Source organism: Notolepis coatsorum, assembly GCF_963971535.1.
Source record: "Notolepis coatsorum genome assembly, chromosome: 4".
Lineage (NCBI taxonomy): Eukaryota > Metazoa > Chordata > Actinopteri > Aulopiformes > Paralepididae > Notolepis > Notolepis coatsorum.
Genome location: NC_140168.1, coordinates 2,237,146 through 2,251,814, shown reverse-complemented (window position 1 = coordinate 2,251,814; position 14,669 = coordinate 2,237,146). Strand labels below are relative to the sequence as shown.

The following is a 14,669-nucleotide window of genomic DNA, read 5'->3' as shown; positions in this document are numbered from 1 at the left end:
CTCTCGTTATCTGCTTGAGTGTCCGGTTGCTGGTTAGCTCCGTTAGCGTGCAGTATATCAATACCAGCCATTGGATTACTGTTTTCTAAATTGGGGAGGCTTTTAATCGTCAAGGTAAGAGGATTTTAAGTCACAGTATCCATAAACTTCAATCGGTTCAGATCCTTTGAAGGAATGAGAATATCAACAAACCTGTGTAGGGAACGTCAGGGTACTGTCCTGCCTCACTTCCAGTGATGAAGCTAAGCTATGCTAACTGAGCGTCTGTTCCCTAAGCTAAATGCACGCACAGAGACAAAAAAGGTATGTATCTTCTTGTCTAACTCCAGGGAAGATGTTAAATAAGCTAATTTCCCAAAATGTTGGAGTTATCCTTTAAGGTACAGAAGTATCTTCAATGACATGTTTCTTTCTGCGTTTAGATATGTGTTCATAAGGAAAGAAAAGAAAGACAAACAAATCAACAAACAGACAAACAAACAAAAGTCCAGTACAGGGTATACACAACAGCGTCAATAAATTAAATTTATACTTCTTTTCTTTTTGTCGTCATTACATTTCGAGATGAAAGCTGGGAGGGACCTGATCTCCGTCGGGGTCACAGTGCTGCTGTTCTCCCACAGAGAAGGTTGTAGAAGCGGAGCGCAGGAGAGACATGGAACAAACACTTAAAGCTTCTCAATCATCTCCACTGATCGAGACCTGGAGCAGAACATTGCACTTCAAAAAAAGCAAAAACAAAAAAAGGAGCCTCCTGATCTGGTCGATCCGACAGAGTCGCTACAGAGTCCGTGTGTCCGAGTCGCTCTCCGTGACACCGCCACCGTCCGGAGGAGAGGGGGAGACCAAGGGACCCTTTCATCTCCTCCACCCTCATCTCTCCGTCGCTTCCCCCTCATCTCTCCGTAGAGCCCTCCCCCCCCCCACCACCACCCCCACCCACCACCCTCGCCCCTCCATCCTAGGAGGCGGGGGGCGTCAGAGAGCAGGCCCCCCGGTCGGGAGCGGCGATGTGGAAGACGGAGCCGATGCGGAGGAAGAAACGCCGGAGGACGGCGCGCAGCTCTGGGATCAGATCGAACTGCATCATCTCACACAGGTGGGGGTAGTAGCAGGAGGCGTGGGGCTTGAACTGCGGAGAGAGAGAGAGAGAGAGGGAGAGGAGAACCTGCTCATTAGATTTAAACAAGATGAAAGTCCCCATGAAACGTCTAAAAGAACGCCATTTGATTCCACATATTTATGCGTTTCCTGTAAAAACGGGAAGCGAGGGAGGGACAATATCTTGTGGATATTGATCGGCATTTACAGTAGCCAATAGCACTGAATGTGCAAGCTAATGTTAGCAACGTACGTTAGAAATGTTACGCAACATTAGTAATGTTAGCTAACAATCTAATCAATCAATCAATCAATCAATCATTAATACAGATTCATGGTCCAGATAAAACAAATAAAACATACACAACCTATATAAAATTACACACAACAGGCAAAAATAACCACTTAAATACACATCAACGTCCCACAAATAGACAGCTGTGCCAATGACTAGTGGTAACGTGTGGCACTGAACCTGACGTCCGTTAAAACCACTAACATTGAACATTTGTAATTTAGTGAAAGAGGCCAAGTGCTAGTTTTGTTACAATGTTTATTCTAGAAAGCATTTCATAGGACACAAAATGAGTATACGCCCCCCATGTGCAGGATGAGTCATCAACATTTTGTTGTAGTTTTCCAGGAAATTACAAACTCTAAAATACCATTAAGAATACCTACAATACAACTTGTCACTTTCATCCATCGGCAGCCATCGTGTCCGTTTTTGATCGGCAGAAGAGCCGCTAGATTAACTCCGTACACGGTACATATCTGCTGCACTCACGCGGATCTGAGGTTTTGGCATAAAAGGAGATAAGAGATCCTTTTCTCACCACCGCAACACTTCCGGTATTCTGAAATCATGGGCGAGAGAGCGGGGGGGAGAAAATTAATGAATGTGGATGAGAGCCTTGACATTAAGTTGTTGTAGCTACGGCTGTGGGGGGGGGGGGGGAGACATGATCCAATAGACTTTTAAACGCCCGAGTCTCCTGAACACAGAGCGACCAACCCCAAGTCGATCGGCACTTTCTGGGCCGAGCTATAGTCACTTTTCCGCACCTACTGCCGAACTCCGTATGCGCAGATTGCGCAGGGAGTCTAGGTTCGTCAATCTGCGCATGCGTACTTCGGCAGTAGGTGCAAAAAAGCGACTATAGCTCGGCCCCGAAAGTGCCGATCGACTTGGGGTTGGTCTCTCCGTGTTCAGGAGACGCAGGCGTATGAAAGTATATATTGGCTCACGTCTCCGGCGCCCCCACAGCCGTAGCTACAACCACTTACATCAAGGCTCTCATCCACACATTCATTAATTTTCTCCCCCCGCTCTCTCCTCCATGAGCTCAATGTAACGCGGAGGTGCAGTGGCCTATAAGGTATCCAGTGAGGTTAGGGTTAACGTCTCTGCCTCTCCTCTACACGCTGCGGTCAGGACCAGGTCAGCTAACTGCTACAGGCCTGGCCTCCTTCCTCAATAAGAGGTCGTATCTCTCCCCTGAAGAGGAAGAGGAGGGACGCTCCTGTGCTCGTTAGCCTAACAGTTCTCACCGTCCGTTATGTCAATAGGACCTCAGGGAGAAAGAGGGAGAGAGACTGGAGTCAGAATTGGCACAACATCTTTTATTGACGAGGGTGAACAGAGGGTTCTGAATGATGCGTCTGGTAGGAGGGTAAACGTGTTGAGTGGAGGTAGCAGAATATACGTTTTTTACGAACTGAATTAGGTGGCGCTTGTGATCGCAAGTTGTGTGTGTGTGTGTGTGTGTACCTGGTGGTCAGGCAGTCGTAGTGTCCTGGTCAGAAGCAGCATCAGCAGGCTGGTCCAGGCCTCCCTGTGACTCTCTGAGGTCAAGCTGATGAAGTAGCCCAGAGCTTCACTACACACCCTGAGAGAGAGAGAGAGAGGAGAGACAGAGCTTCACTACACACCCTGGGAGAGAGAGAGAGACAGAGCTTCACTACACACCCTGGGAGAGAGAGAGAGTTTCAAGTTTCAAGTTTCTTTAATAGTTGTCATACAGAAGTACAGAATACTTTTGTACAAAATGCTTCTTACTGTTGCGCTCCAGAGACTGTGCATGACAAGATAAGTATGAAATAAAAACATAGTAAAAATTAGAAGAAAAAAAAGAGGTCACAGTGTTCAGTTTAGACATATGTACAATGTTCGTAGACGTAGTTACCATACAATATACAATACTGTGCAGTGTACTAATATACAATACTATATAGTGCAAGGCATAAATGGACAAGGTGCAGTTTAGGTACAATTCACAGTAGGTGTACGAGTTGTAGTGCAAATCCTTTATCAATAAATAAATATAAAGTGTAAGTGTGTTTGTGTGATCTAAAGTGTGGAGAGTGGGTGCTGCAGTGTGTTGTTTGTTTGAGTGAGTGTGTGTGTGCGTGTGGGTGTGTGTGCTGTGTGCATTTGATGGTTGTTGCATAGTGATTATTGTTCGTTTAGCGATTATTGTTCGTTTAGCAGCCTGATGGCCTGGGGATAGAAGCTCCTTCTGAGTCTTTCTGTGCTCGCCATAAGACTCCGGTATCGCTTGCCTGACGGCAGCAGTTCAAAGAGGCAGTTGTTCGGGTGGCTCGAGTCCTTAATAATTCTCTTAGCCTTCCCCTTGCACCGCTTGTTGTAAATGTTCTGGAGGGTGGGAAGCCCCCCTCTAATTGTGCGTTCGGCTGAACGTGTCACTCTTTGTAGTCTGCTACGGTCTTGTGCAGTGCTATTCCCAAACCAGGAGGTGATGTTGCCGGTCAGGATGCTCTCTATTGTACATGAGTAGAAGTTCCTAAGGATCTTCTGACTGACTTGGAACTTCCTTAGGCGCCTGAGGAAGTAGAGGCGTTGTCGTGCCTTCTTCACAACACTGTCAATGTGTGTGGTCCATGTCAAGTCCTCGGATATGTGGGCTCCGAGGTACTTGAAACTGTTCACTCTCTCAACTGGTGCCCCGTCGATGCTGAGGGGGCTGTAGTCCTTGACCCCCGACCTCCTGAAGTCCACAATCATCTCTTTTGTTTTGCTGACGTTCAGGGAGAGGCAGTTCTCCTGACACCACTGTGACAGGTTCTCTACCTCTTCCAGGTAGGCCCTTTCGTCGTTGGCAGAGATCAGGCCCACCACTACTGTGTCATCAGCAAATTTGATGATGGTGTTGTTGTTCCGCTGTGCTACGCAGTCATGTGTGTACAGGGAGTAGAGGAGGGGGCTCAGAACACAGCCCTGGGGGGCCCCTATGTTGAGCGTGATGGATGAGGAGGTGCAGTTGCCGGCTCTTACCACCTGGGGTCTGCCCGTCAGGAAGTCCAGGACCCACTGGCACAGGTCATAGTTCAAGCCCAGGTCCCTGAGCTTGGCTATGAGTTTGGAGGGGACTATGGTATTGAATGCTGAGCTGTAGTCGATGAACAGCATTCTCACATAGTTCCCCTTCCTCTTGTCCAGATGTGATGCTGCTGTGTGCAGCACATGGGCTATGGCGTCCTCCGTGGACCTGTTGGGGCGATATGCAAATTGCAGAGGGTCCAGGTTGATGGGGAGGGAGGAACAGATGTAGCCCTTCACTAGCTTCTCAAAGCACTTCATGGCTATGGAGGTGAGGGCTACAGGGCGGTAGTCGTTGAGGCAAGCGGGCGTAGATTTTTTGGGTACAGGGATGATGGTGGACTTCTTCAGACAGGTGGGGATGACGGCCTGTTCCAAGGACAGGTTGAAGATGTCAGTGAATACCGGGGCCAGTTGGTCGGCACAGACTTTTAGGACGCGGCCGGGGATGCCGTCCGGTCCTGCTGCCTTCCTGATATCCACTTTTTTAAAGATCCGTCTCACCTCATGCTCTGTTACCCTGAACACTGAGTCTCCATCAGCAGACCCCCCCCCCCCCATTGCCGTGGTTTGTAGGCTGGTGTTGTTATTCACAGCCTCAAACCTCGCATAGAAGGAGTTGAGATCATTTGCTAAGGAGATGTCACTGTTCAGTTTGAGGGGGGTTCCTTTGTAGTCTGTCATTGTTCTGAGGCCCTGCCACATGCCTCTAGAGTCAGCCTGTTCAAACTGAAGTTCAACTTTATCCCTGTAACGCCGTTTTGCCTCTATTACTGCTCTCCTGACGTTGTATCTTGCCATCTTGTGTTCTTCCATGTTGCCTGAGAGACACAGAGCTTCACTACACACCCTGGGAGAGAGAGAGAGACAGAGCTTCACTACACACCCTGGGAGAGAGAGAGACAGATAATAATAATTCATTACATTTATATGGCTTTTCTAGACACTCAAACCACAATGTAGGGTGGAAATTGCCTCCTTCACCACCACTGGTAGCACCAAACCTTGGGCTACGCAGGCTCAATGGCTACCATACACTGGCGCCAGGCACACATCACACTACACAATGGCTGAACACTCAGGAGATAGGGATTGATATCAGCCAATTATGTAAACTTGCAAGTCGCTTTGGATAAAAGCGTCAGCTAAAATGACTAAATGTAAATGAAGGGGAAGGGATGATTAGGTGGCCTTGATGTCAGAAACCTGATTGGGAATTTGGCCAGGAACGTCGGGGAACCCCCTACTCTTAAAGTGGTCCGCACACGGCGGGCGACAGACGTCGCCTGGCGATGAGATCGTCTATCGCTAAACGACAATGGCTTGGCACCCCACACCAGATCCGACCGTACAGGTATAATAAGCTCCGTTTAGCTGGGGGTGTGGTTTCCCACCGGGAGATATAGGAGGACGGACCGGACGTTAGGTTGTTGTGAAGCGAGCGTGTTAGCAGGTAGCTGTGTTGTGCAGTACGAGGGAAGTATTAATATTGAGCTGGAATTAAACCACCATCTACAAATACAACCTCTCCTCATTCTTCCTGACATTACTGCACGACTGATCGCTACAATACGTTCACTATCACCGATTGGACAAGTATTGTTATGAACCTGCTGAGAGAGAATGTTTTTTCACGGAAAACGCAAACTGTCTGTTCTCAACCATCATTTTCTTTGGACAATAAACCTTATAAACTACATCAGTTGAGAGACAGTGTCTCAGCAGGTAGAGCGGTCGTCTGGTAATCAGAAGGTTCCCGGTTTGATTCCATCTCCTCCCGGCAGCGTGTCCAAGTGTCCTTGAGCAAGACACTTAACCCCTAACTGCTCCCGATGAGCAGGTCGGCACCTTGCATGGTCACCTCCGCCGTCGGTGTGTGAATGAATGGGTGAATGTGAGGCATAAGTTGTAAAGTGCTTTGGATAATTTACCCAGGCCATTCACTATCCATTTAGATGGGCTAGGCCAGGGGTCGGCAACCTGCGGCTCCCTGACCCAAAAAATAAATAAAAAAAATAAATCTTATTTTTTTTTAGTTTTGGAGATTGATGTCATACTGTGACACTGAAATGAAAAAATATTTCATCAACTAAGATATTTAGTCAACAAAAGGCTTACCTGCGAAATTTGCGAACAACGAACATTTTACTTTTTATTTGATAGATTTTCCACAAATAAGGGAAGGACTCTAATAGCGCTGCATAGTTCAGGGTTTTATTTCAAAGTAGGTCTACAGATGCTAGTGTTTTTTCTCCTTTTCTGTGTTTTATTTCAAAGTAGGTCTACACATGGTAGTCGTTTTTCAAAGTGGACTACTTTTTATTTTATAAATGTTCCACAAATAAGGGAAGGACTCAAATATACCTGAATAGTTCAGGGTTTTATTTCAAAGTCGGTCTACAGACACCAGTGTCTGTAGACAGCAATAAAAAGTCAATTTTTTTCTTTTTGTTGCTTTATAATCCCATTAATGCAACAAACTGTGTGCTATAAGTATAAAGTATAATAAATCGCAAATTACTTTGGGTATAATAATAATAATAATAATAATAATGGATTGGATTTATATAGCGCTCTTCGTGACACCCCAGAGACCCCAGAGCGCTTACAGAGTCCATTATTCGTTCATACACAGTCATACCGGTGGTGGTAAGCTACAATTGCAGCCAGAGCTGCCCTGAGGCAGACTCACGGAAGTGTGGCGAATAATCAACGCCTACGGCCCCTCCGACCACCAACATTCATTCACATGCATACACATTTATACGAGGCAAGTAGGTTAAGTGTCTTGCCCAAGGACACAACAGCAGTGGGATGCAATTGTCAGGCGTTTTATGCTAAATGTGGGGTATGCTTGGGGATATATAAAACGTTATACACTGTTATCTTCATTTTAAGGGTAAATAGGTTGTGCGGCTCCCTGAGCATTTTATTTTGTGGGACGGGGGAAAAGTGGCTCTTTTGATAGTAAAGGTTGCTGACCCCTGTACTAGGCCAACTGGATAGCCCCAAACACACAAACACACACGCTCTGACTGGATAAAGAAGGAAAACCCCCCTAACATCACGATCAACAGACACACTCGACACACGGGGGACGTGTTCACGGCGGCTAGTTGCCCCGGTAGAGCTGCTCAGTCTGTGCAGGGATGTGGTCAGTCTGTGCAGGGATGTGGTCAGTCTGTGCAGGGATGTGGTCAGTCTGTGCAGGGATGTGGTCAGTCTGTGCAGGGATGTGGTCAGTCTGTGCAGGGATGTGGTCAGTCTGTGCAGGGATGTGGTCAGTCTGTGCAGGGATGTGGTCAGTCTGTGAAGGGATGTGGTCAGTCTGTGCAGGGATGTGGTCAGTCTGAGCAGGGATGTGGTCAGTCTGTGCAGGGATGTGGTCAGTCTGTGCAGGGATGTGGTCAGTCTGTGCAGGGATGTGGTCAGTCTGTGCAGGGATGTGGTCAGTCTGAGCAGGGATGTGGTCAGTCTGTGCAGGGATGTGGTCAGTCTGTGCAGGGATGTGGTCAGTCTGTGCAGGGATGTGGTCAGTCTGTGCAGGGATGTGGTCAGTCTGTGCAGGGATGTGGTCAGTCTGTGCAGGGATGTGGTCAGTCTGTGCAGGGATGTGGTCAGTCTGTGCAGGGATGTGGTCAGTCTGTGCAGGGATGTGGTCAGTCTGTGCAGGGATGTGGTCAGTCTGTGCAGGGATGTGGTCAGTCTGTGCAGGGATGTGGTCAGTCTGAGCAGGGATGTGGTCAGTCTGTGCAGGGATGTGGTCAGTCTGAGCAGGGATGTGGTCAGTCTGTGCAGGGATGTGGTCAGTCTGTGCAGGGATGTGGTCAGTCTGTGCAGGGATGTGGTCAGTCTGTGCAGGGATGTGGTCAGTCTGTGCAGGGATGTGGTCAGTCTGTGCAGGGATGTGGTCAGTCTGTGCAGGGATGTGGTCAGTCTGTGCAGGGATGTGGTCAGTCTGTGCAGGGATGTGGTCAGTCTGTGCAGGGATGTGGTCAGTCTGTGCAGGGATGTGGTCAGTCTGTGCAGGGATGTGGTCAGTCTGTGCAGGGATGTGGTCAGTCTGTGCAGGGATGTGGTCAGTCTGTGCAGGGATGTGGTCAGTCTGAGCAGGGATGTGGTCAGTCTGTGCAGGGATGTGGTCAGTCTGAGCAGGGATGTGGTCAGTCTGTGCAGGGATGTGGTCAGTCTGTGCAGGGATGTGGTCAGTCTGTGCAGGGATGTGGTCAGTCTGAGCAGGGATGTGGTCAGTCTGTGCAGGGATGTGGTCAGTCTGTGCAGGGATGTGGTCAGTCTGAGCAGGGATGTGGTCAGTCTGTGCAGGGATGTGGTCAGTCTGTGCAGGGATGTGGTCAGTCTGAGCAGGGATGTGGTCAGTCTGTGCAGGGATGTGGTCAGTCTGTGCAGGGATGTGGTCAGTCTGTGCCGCCGGGCAGAAGACAAGGAGTAGGCTGTACTTTATATAACACTGTTATATATAGAGATAATATATTCAGAGAACATTACCACTGTAAAAATAACCTATTGATGAATGAATTTATAGTTTAACCTCTTAACTTGCACCGTCCCGAAATCGGGCCCTCATGCCGATGCACGCAAGTCACGGCACTTTGCGAGTGTCTAGTGGCTCGGGACTGCATTTTCCGCCGAACATATAAGTGAATCTATTCCCAGTAGGGATGTCCCGATCGCCTTTTTTTGCTCCCGATCCGATCCCGATCATGTGATTTTAAATATCTACCGATTCCGATCGTTCCCGATCCGATCTTTCACATTAGTAATCAATTTTGACGCATTTGTGTCAGAAACTGGCGGAGCAAGAAGCCCCTCTGTTGCCTATAGTCCGGGGCGCGAGCGCGGCGGCTCTTGTTATTACATTCATATGTGCTTCATATGAGAAATATTAAAAGTTTCAATATATGTTTGCACATTAGTATACATTCAGTGTTCGACTTACGTAATGATTAGCTCCATTCTGGTCTGAAACGCCGACGATAATCCTCAGTCACACAGCAAATAATTGCCGTTATCTGAAAAGTTTGTCTGAAAACTCCGCCTCCTGCTGCTTCATGAGTTTTTCCTCCACGCGAAATGTCCTCCTTGCAAACATTGCAATTGCTGTTGGACTGGCTTGACTTTCTATTTTAAAATGCTTAGTTAAAAACCTCTAGCAGCTGCTCAAGTCAGTGGATAACCATGTTTCGGGGAGTAACGTGTTGTTGTGATGTGAGCGTCTAAAATTAAAGGGAAAGTGTTTGTTGCAACGGTGTAAATTAAAGGGGATGTGTTTGTTGTGGACAATTATTCTGCTCTGTGTGACAATAAATACATTAATGATATATTATATGTAATTTAAAACCAAAACTAAGGCCTCCGTATGAGTTTAAGACGTGAACATGGTCATGTTTGTTGAAAAAAATAAAATTAAAAAAAAATCTTTTTTTGACTGCCGATTTTTATTAAAAAAGATTCCCGATCCCGATCCTCTGAAAAGCACGTGATCGCCGCCGATCCCGATCACGTGATCGGATCGGGACATCCCTAATTCCCAGTGTCAGAAATATTGTGTCTATTACTACTAGGCTTGCTTAAATTGTGATGAAACAAAGGAGAATATGAATTATGATTTTTCTTTGCATCTTTGACAGTGAATAACACCATGCTAAAAATGACCAGACATAAGAAACTGCCACTGAGCTCGTTCATTACCTTCTTGAGATCACGTGTACAAAAAATCTAAGGAAATTAATAAAGGGAAGATGATTAAACAAAACAGTCCTTGCGACATACTAGCGTCATGTCCAAGGGGTGTACTTGTACATCAAGCTGCCTCACGCTACGGAAACAGGAGATAGGCTCCTGCCCCATGTGCCGTTACGGCTCGAGAACCATTGGTTCTCAAAGGCAAACTTCTTAACAAAACATAAACTTAACCAAACTAGGACCCAGTAAACAGTACATACTGTACATACTGTACACACGGTGCCCCCTCGTAACAAAACAAGTCTCGCCCAACAACACAGAGGAGCTCGGCTGCTTCTGAACGCGACACGACCGTCTATTTATGTTACACTCTAAGGGCCATGACTCACAGGCCATAAGGAAATGGAAATCCTTACTATCATTCCAAGATTATCTTCTTACTCAATACGTGTACTTCCTCCAGCCCGCTGTGTTATACACACACACTGAATGTACCACTCGACGATGCCCACCCCCTGCTGAAACAGTTGCCTCCCTATTTCCAAGCCATTTTGATAAAAACCCTAAACCTTGTGTGACTCACAGTAGGGCTTCTGTTTAAACCAATGGGGTTTTTCTTCACAGTTGCAGATAAAGATTAGGCTACACTAACATTATGGTATTAAAACTGATGAGTTATATTCATTAACACATTGGGCGCCGGGGGTTGTGCCCATCAAAGTACCCAGTCTGCCACCGTTGAAAGCCTATGGAGATGTTTACCTTCTTTGCAGGGCTATAACTTTTAAAATTGTATTGCTATATTGACATTACTATGGCCCATTCAACATCGATTATCTATCGTTCAGGATGTGGGAACGTTATATTTTTTCATTCATACATTGTTGTGTTACTAGCGTCGAGAATATAAGTATGTTTTTAATCTTTTCTGCTGTAATTCCAAAAACAGTAGTTATAGGCCCTGAAGCATATGATAGATTATCGATTGGCATTTCTTTCCTATACACGCTATATTAAAAAATTCAAATGTATATGATCGGTATACATTATGCTTCATCATGCGTGAAGGAAAGGGGGGGGGGGTCGTTCATAATTCCTTGATCATCAGTAACGGCTTTATTTAGTATGGGTTGATATGTTGATCAGATGGTTTGCAGTGAAATTAATAAACAATCGGGCTGAAAATAACGTTACTGTCCTCTTACCGTTCGCTAATGAGACTGGAGAAAAAATATCCCAATTATTTGACGCCGATCTCCTACATCCATTTCCGGTTTGTATGGCGCAATAAACGCCGATATCATATCGATTATTAAGTTTAGAAAGCGATCCAAATGCACTATAGTGTTTGTCTGGAGCCACGTAGCAAGATATCACTGCCGGAGGGATTTCCTCGACGCACAGATCGGCACTTCCGGTTTTGGCAAGAGTGTAACTCGCCCGACCATCCACCAGGCGGCGGTATTGAGGCGTTGCAATCTCATACAGGGTCCCGCTGCAGTCCGGAGGTTGGCTGGATGAATTATGAATGCCATGGCGAAAAAATTCAATATTGATCCCAAAAACGGCGTAAGTCGTTCTTGGCGTTCAACGCATGGTGGGCAAAAATGGCGTAACTCGTTCTTGGCGACCAATGTGTTAAAGAAAGTTGATTTAATACAAAAAATAAATAAAAAAATCATTTAATCAGATTAATCACTTTATTCAAATTGAGGATTTAGTTTGAGGATATTTTTCTTTTTGATCCACTTTTTCTCCCATTTTCTATTTTTCTCCCATCCCAATTTCGTATCATCCAATTCAACCCTCCCCTGTCACGGACGCTGTTTCTTGCCTCCCACAAGCCGGCTGCAATGTGGACTAAGTCATACATAGCACAAGTCCCCTCCGGTACTTGAGGTAACAGCCGTCGCATCTTTTCACCTGCGCGGCTCGATCTTTCAGCGTCGGGGGTCTGGGCTTTGGAGGGGCCCCGCCCCTGTCGTTTCTTGATTCTACTGCGCAGGCGCACCAACCGACCTGTAGGAGTCGCTGTCCACAACGCCCGATCCCCACCCTTCAGTTTCCCTCCCCGTAATACGGCCAATGTGTATTACTGTGGACGACCAGCTAAACTGAAAGCAATGTGGAGAGTGGGGCTCGAACAGGAGGCATCCTGTTCGAGCCTAGTCTCCAGCATTCGTTGCGAGCGCCTTGCCCACTGCGCCACGTAGCCGCCCCTAGTTTGAGGATATTTATAAAATAAAACTATTTTTTTTACATATATTTTCTTTGAATTTCTTTTTTTAATTATTATTAAAAACGAAGGTTCGAACGTCCGTTCGAAAAAACCCTGACAAAGTTCGAAGCCCAAAAACAGGCTTTGGGTGAAACAGCCGTGACTCACAGTAACAGGCGTGTCTGGATGTAACAGCCGTGACTCACAGTAACAGGCGTGTCTGGATGTAACAGCCGTGACTCACAGTAACAGGCGTGTCTGGATGTCGGGCCAGGAGTTCTGCCGCTGGGCGTCGCAGTGCATCCTGAAGAGGATCCGGAGGCTGCAGGCCAGACTGCTGGTCTCCTGCTTCAGCAGGTTGGGCTTCGACTTCCCCTTGAAGCCTGGAGGAGAGAGAGAGAGCTGCAGGTCAGCTACAGGTCAAGACCAGAGGGTCATCCAACTATCTTTTATTTGATTTGAAATCTTTATTTCGAACATGCAATGAATACAAACAAACAATAACAAAAGCAAAACACAACTCAATGTTCGAAAAGGAGTAGGAAGAAGTATACACTTATTTAATCCTACCCCTTTTCCACTACTCAAATGAGTGTACTAATTTAAAACATTAAAAAAAAAATATATATATATATATGCAAAATTAAAAAAACAAAAACTATATATGTAAAACACGAAAGAAATAAAATAAAAATGTAAACACCCATGAATATCAAGTCCCTTCCTCATCCCTGTACCTTGTGAACATCATTTCCTTATACATCAGTTTGAATTGTCTCATGTTTGGACATTTCTTTAGCACCACATTCAGACTGTTCCACAGTTTCACTCAACATATTGAGATGCAGTGTCTTCTCATGGTAGTGCGTACATTAAGCACTTTTAAATTGTGTTCTCCCCTCAGATTATAACCCCCCTCCCTATCAAAGAACAATTTTTATATTTTTTTTTAACTTTGGCCATTTCCCTGGCTCTTTTATACGTTTATCGCATTTATACTTGGTCAAGTTCGACCGACAGAAGCAGGCTGAAAGGGTTCAGATGGGGGGGAAGACACTCTGGGAAAGGCACGGCTGCAGTCCGGGATTCGAACTCGCTCAGCCCCAGATCCGTGACGAGCACGGTTGTCCACGGCGCTGAAATAGCACTTGCGGTACGTGGTGAGCTACTGGAGCTCCCCTCAAAGAACAATTCTTGAATGTTTCTTGGAAGTGCATGACTATCCCCCAACAACAACACCGCAGCCAGAAGAGCACTGACCCGCCCTCCACAGCGCCGTCCTCTGCTCGTTGTTGGAGTTGAAGTCCTTGGCGAAGGTGTGCGACTCCAGCAGACAGTCCAGCAGCTTGAAGAGGTGCTGCGAGGACATGCAGCGGTACATGCCCTGCTCCGCCCCCTGCTCCGCCCCCGGGTCCAGGCGCTCCACCTCCTCCTCCAGGGCATCCCCCCGCTGAGGGGAGGGAGAGACGGTGACGTGTCCAAAAACTACATTTTATTTTATTTCTTTTTATTTCTTTATTTCGCACCGTTTCAGCAAAACAGTAAAAACATTGACCGTGACAGAAAGTGTATAAAGTTGCTGAGTAGTAGAGGCCAGAGACCCAGACGGGCCTCAACTCATTAAATCATAAAATATAAACAAGAACAAAGGTAAAGTGAAATAAGTTAATAAATTTTTTTTCATAATATTAATTTATTACTTCTGTATAAAGAAAATATTTCTCGGGATTCTCCATCACAAGACTGAAGGTTATTGGCATAGATTGGAGCGCAGTTAGTGCGTCTACCTTCTGTGAGCATTTGGGCAACCATCCGCGTTCAAATCAGATTCAAAATGGCGAACCTGTCGCAACATTAAAAAGCTGACTGTATTTACAGTAGATTTTATTCTCGGATCTTCCTGCACGCCTGGTGATACTAAATCCAAATTGAAATCTGTAATTGGAACGAGTGGATTTGGCCCGATAACCATAGATGTGCAACATGGCTATAATAAGGTCATTTATAGGCCCGGTATTCTATATTCTATAATAATATTTCAAATAGCATGTGTCTGTCCGGATGGCAGAATTCAGTACTGTATCTACAAAACCTTCTGTTTAAACATCTTCCCTTTATTAATTTCCTTAGATTTTTTATACACGTGATCTCAAGAAGGTGCTGAACGAGCTCAGTGGCAGTTTTTCATGTTTGGTCATTTCTAGCATGGTGTTATTCACGGTCAAAAATGCAAAGAAAAATCATCATTTATATTCTCCTTTGTTTCATCACAATTTAATCAAGCCTAGTAACAGACACTATTTCTGA

General features: G+C 46.1%; 1 protein-coding gene across 1 annotated transcript in view; it reads right to left on the bottom strand.

The window, feature by feature from the left end:
- Positions 1-961: 961 nt before the first annotated feature.
- The window catches only part of arfgef2 (ADP-ribosylation factor guanine nucleotide-exchange factor 2 (brefeldin A-inhibited)), a gene marked incomplete at its 3' end in the record, with an annotated part of 107,377 nt that continues 93,669 nt past the window's right edge, over positions 962-14,669 (bottom strand). Inside the window, exons 36-39 of the mRNA XM_084313308.1 lie at positions 13,623-13,812; positions 12,607-12,745; positions 2,873-2,990; positions 962-1,132 (exon numbers count right to left, since the gene is read on the bottom strand). Of these exons, the coding sequence (XP_084169434.1) occupies positions 962-1,132; positions 2,873-2,990; positions 12,607-12,745; positions 13,623-13,812 (618 nt within the window). The remainder of the gene's footprint in view (positions 1,133-2,872; positions 2,991-12,606; positions 12,746-13,622; positions 13,813-14,669) is intronic.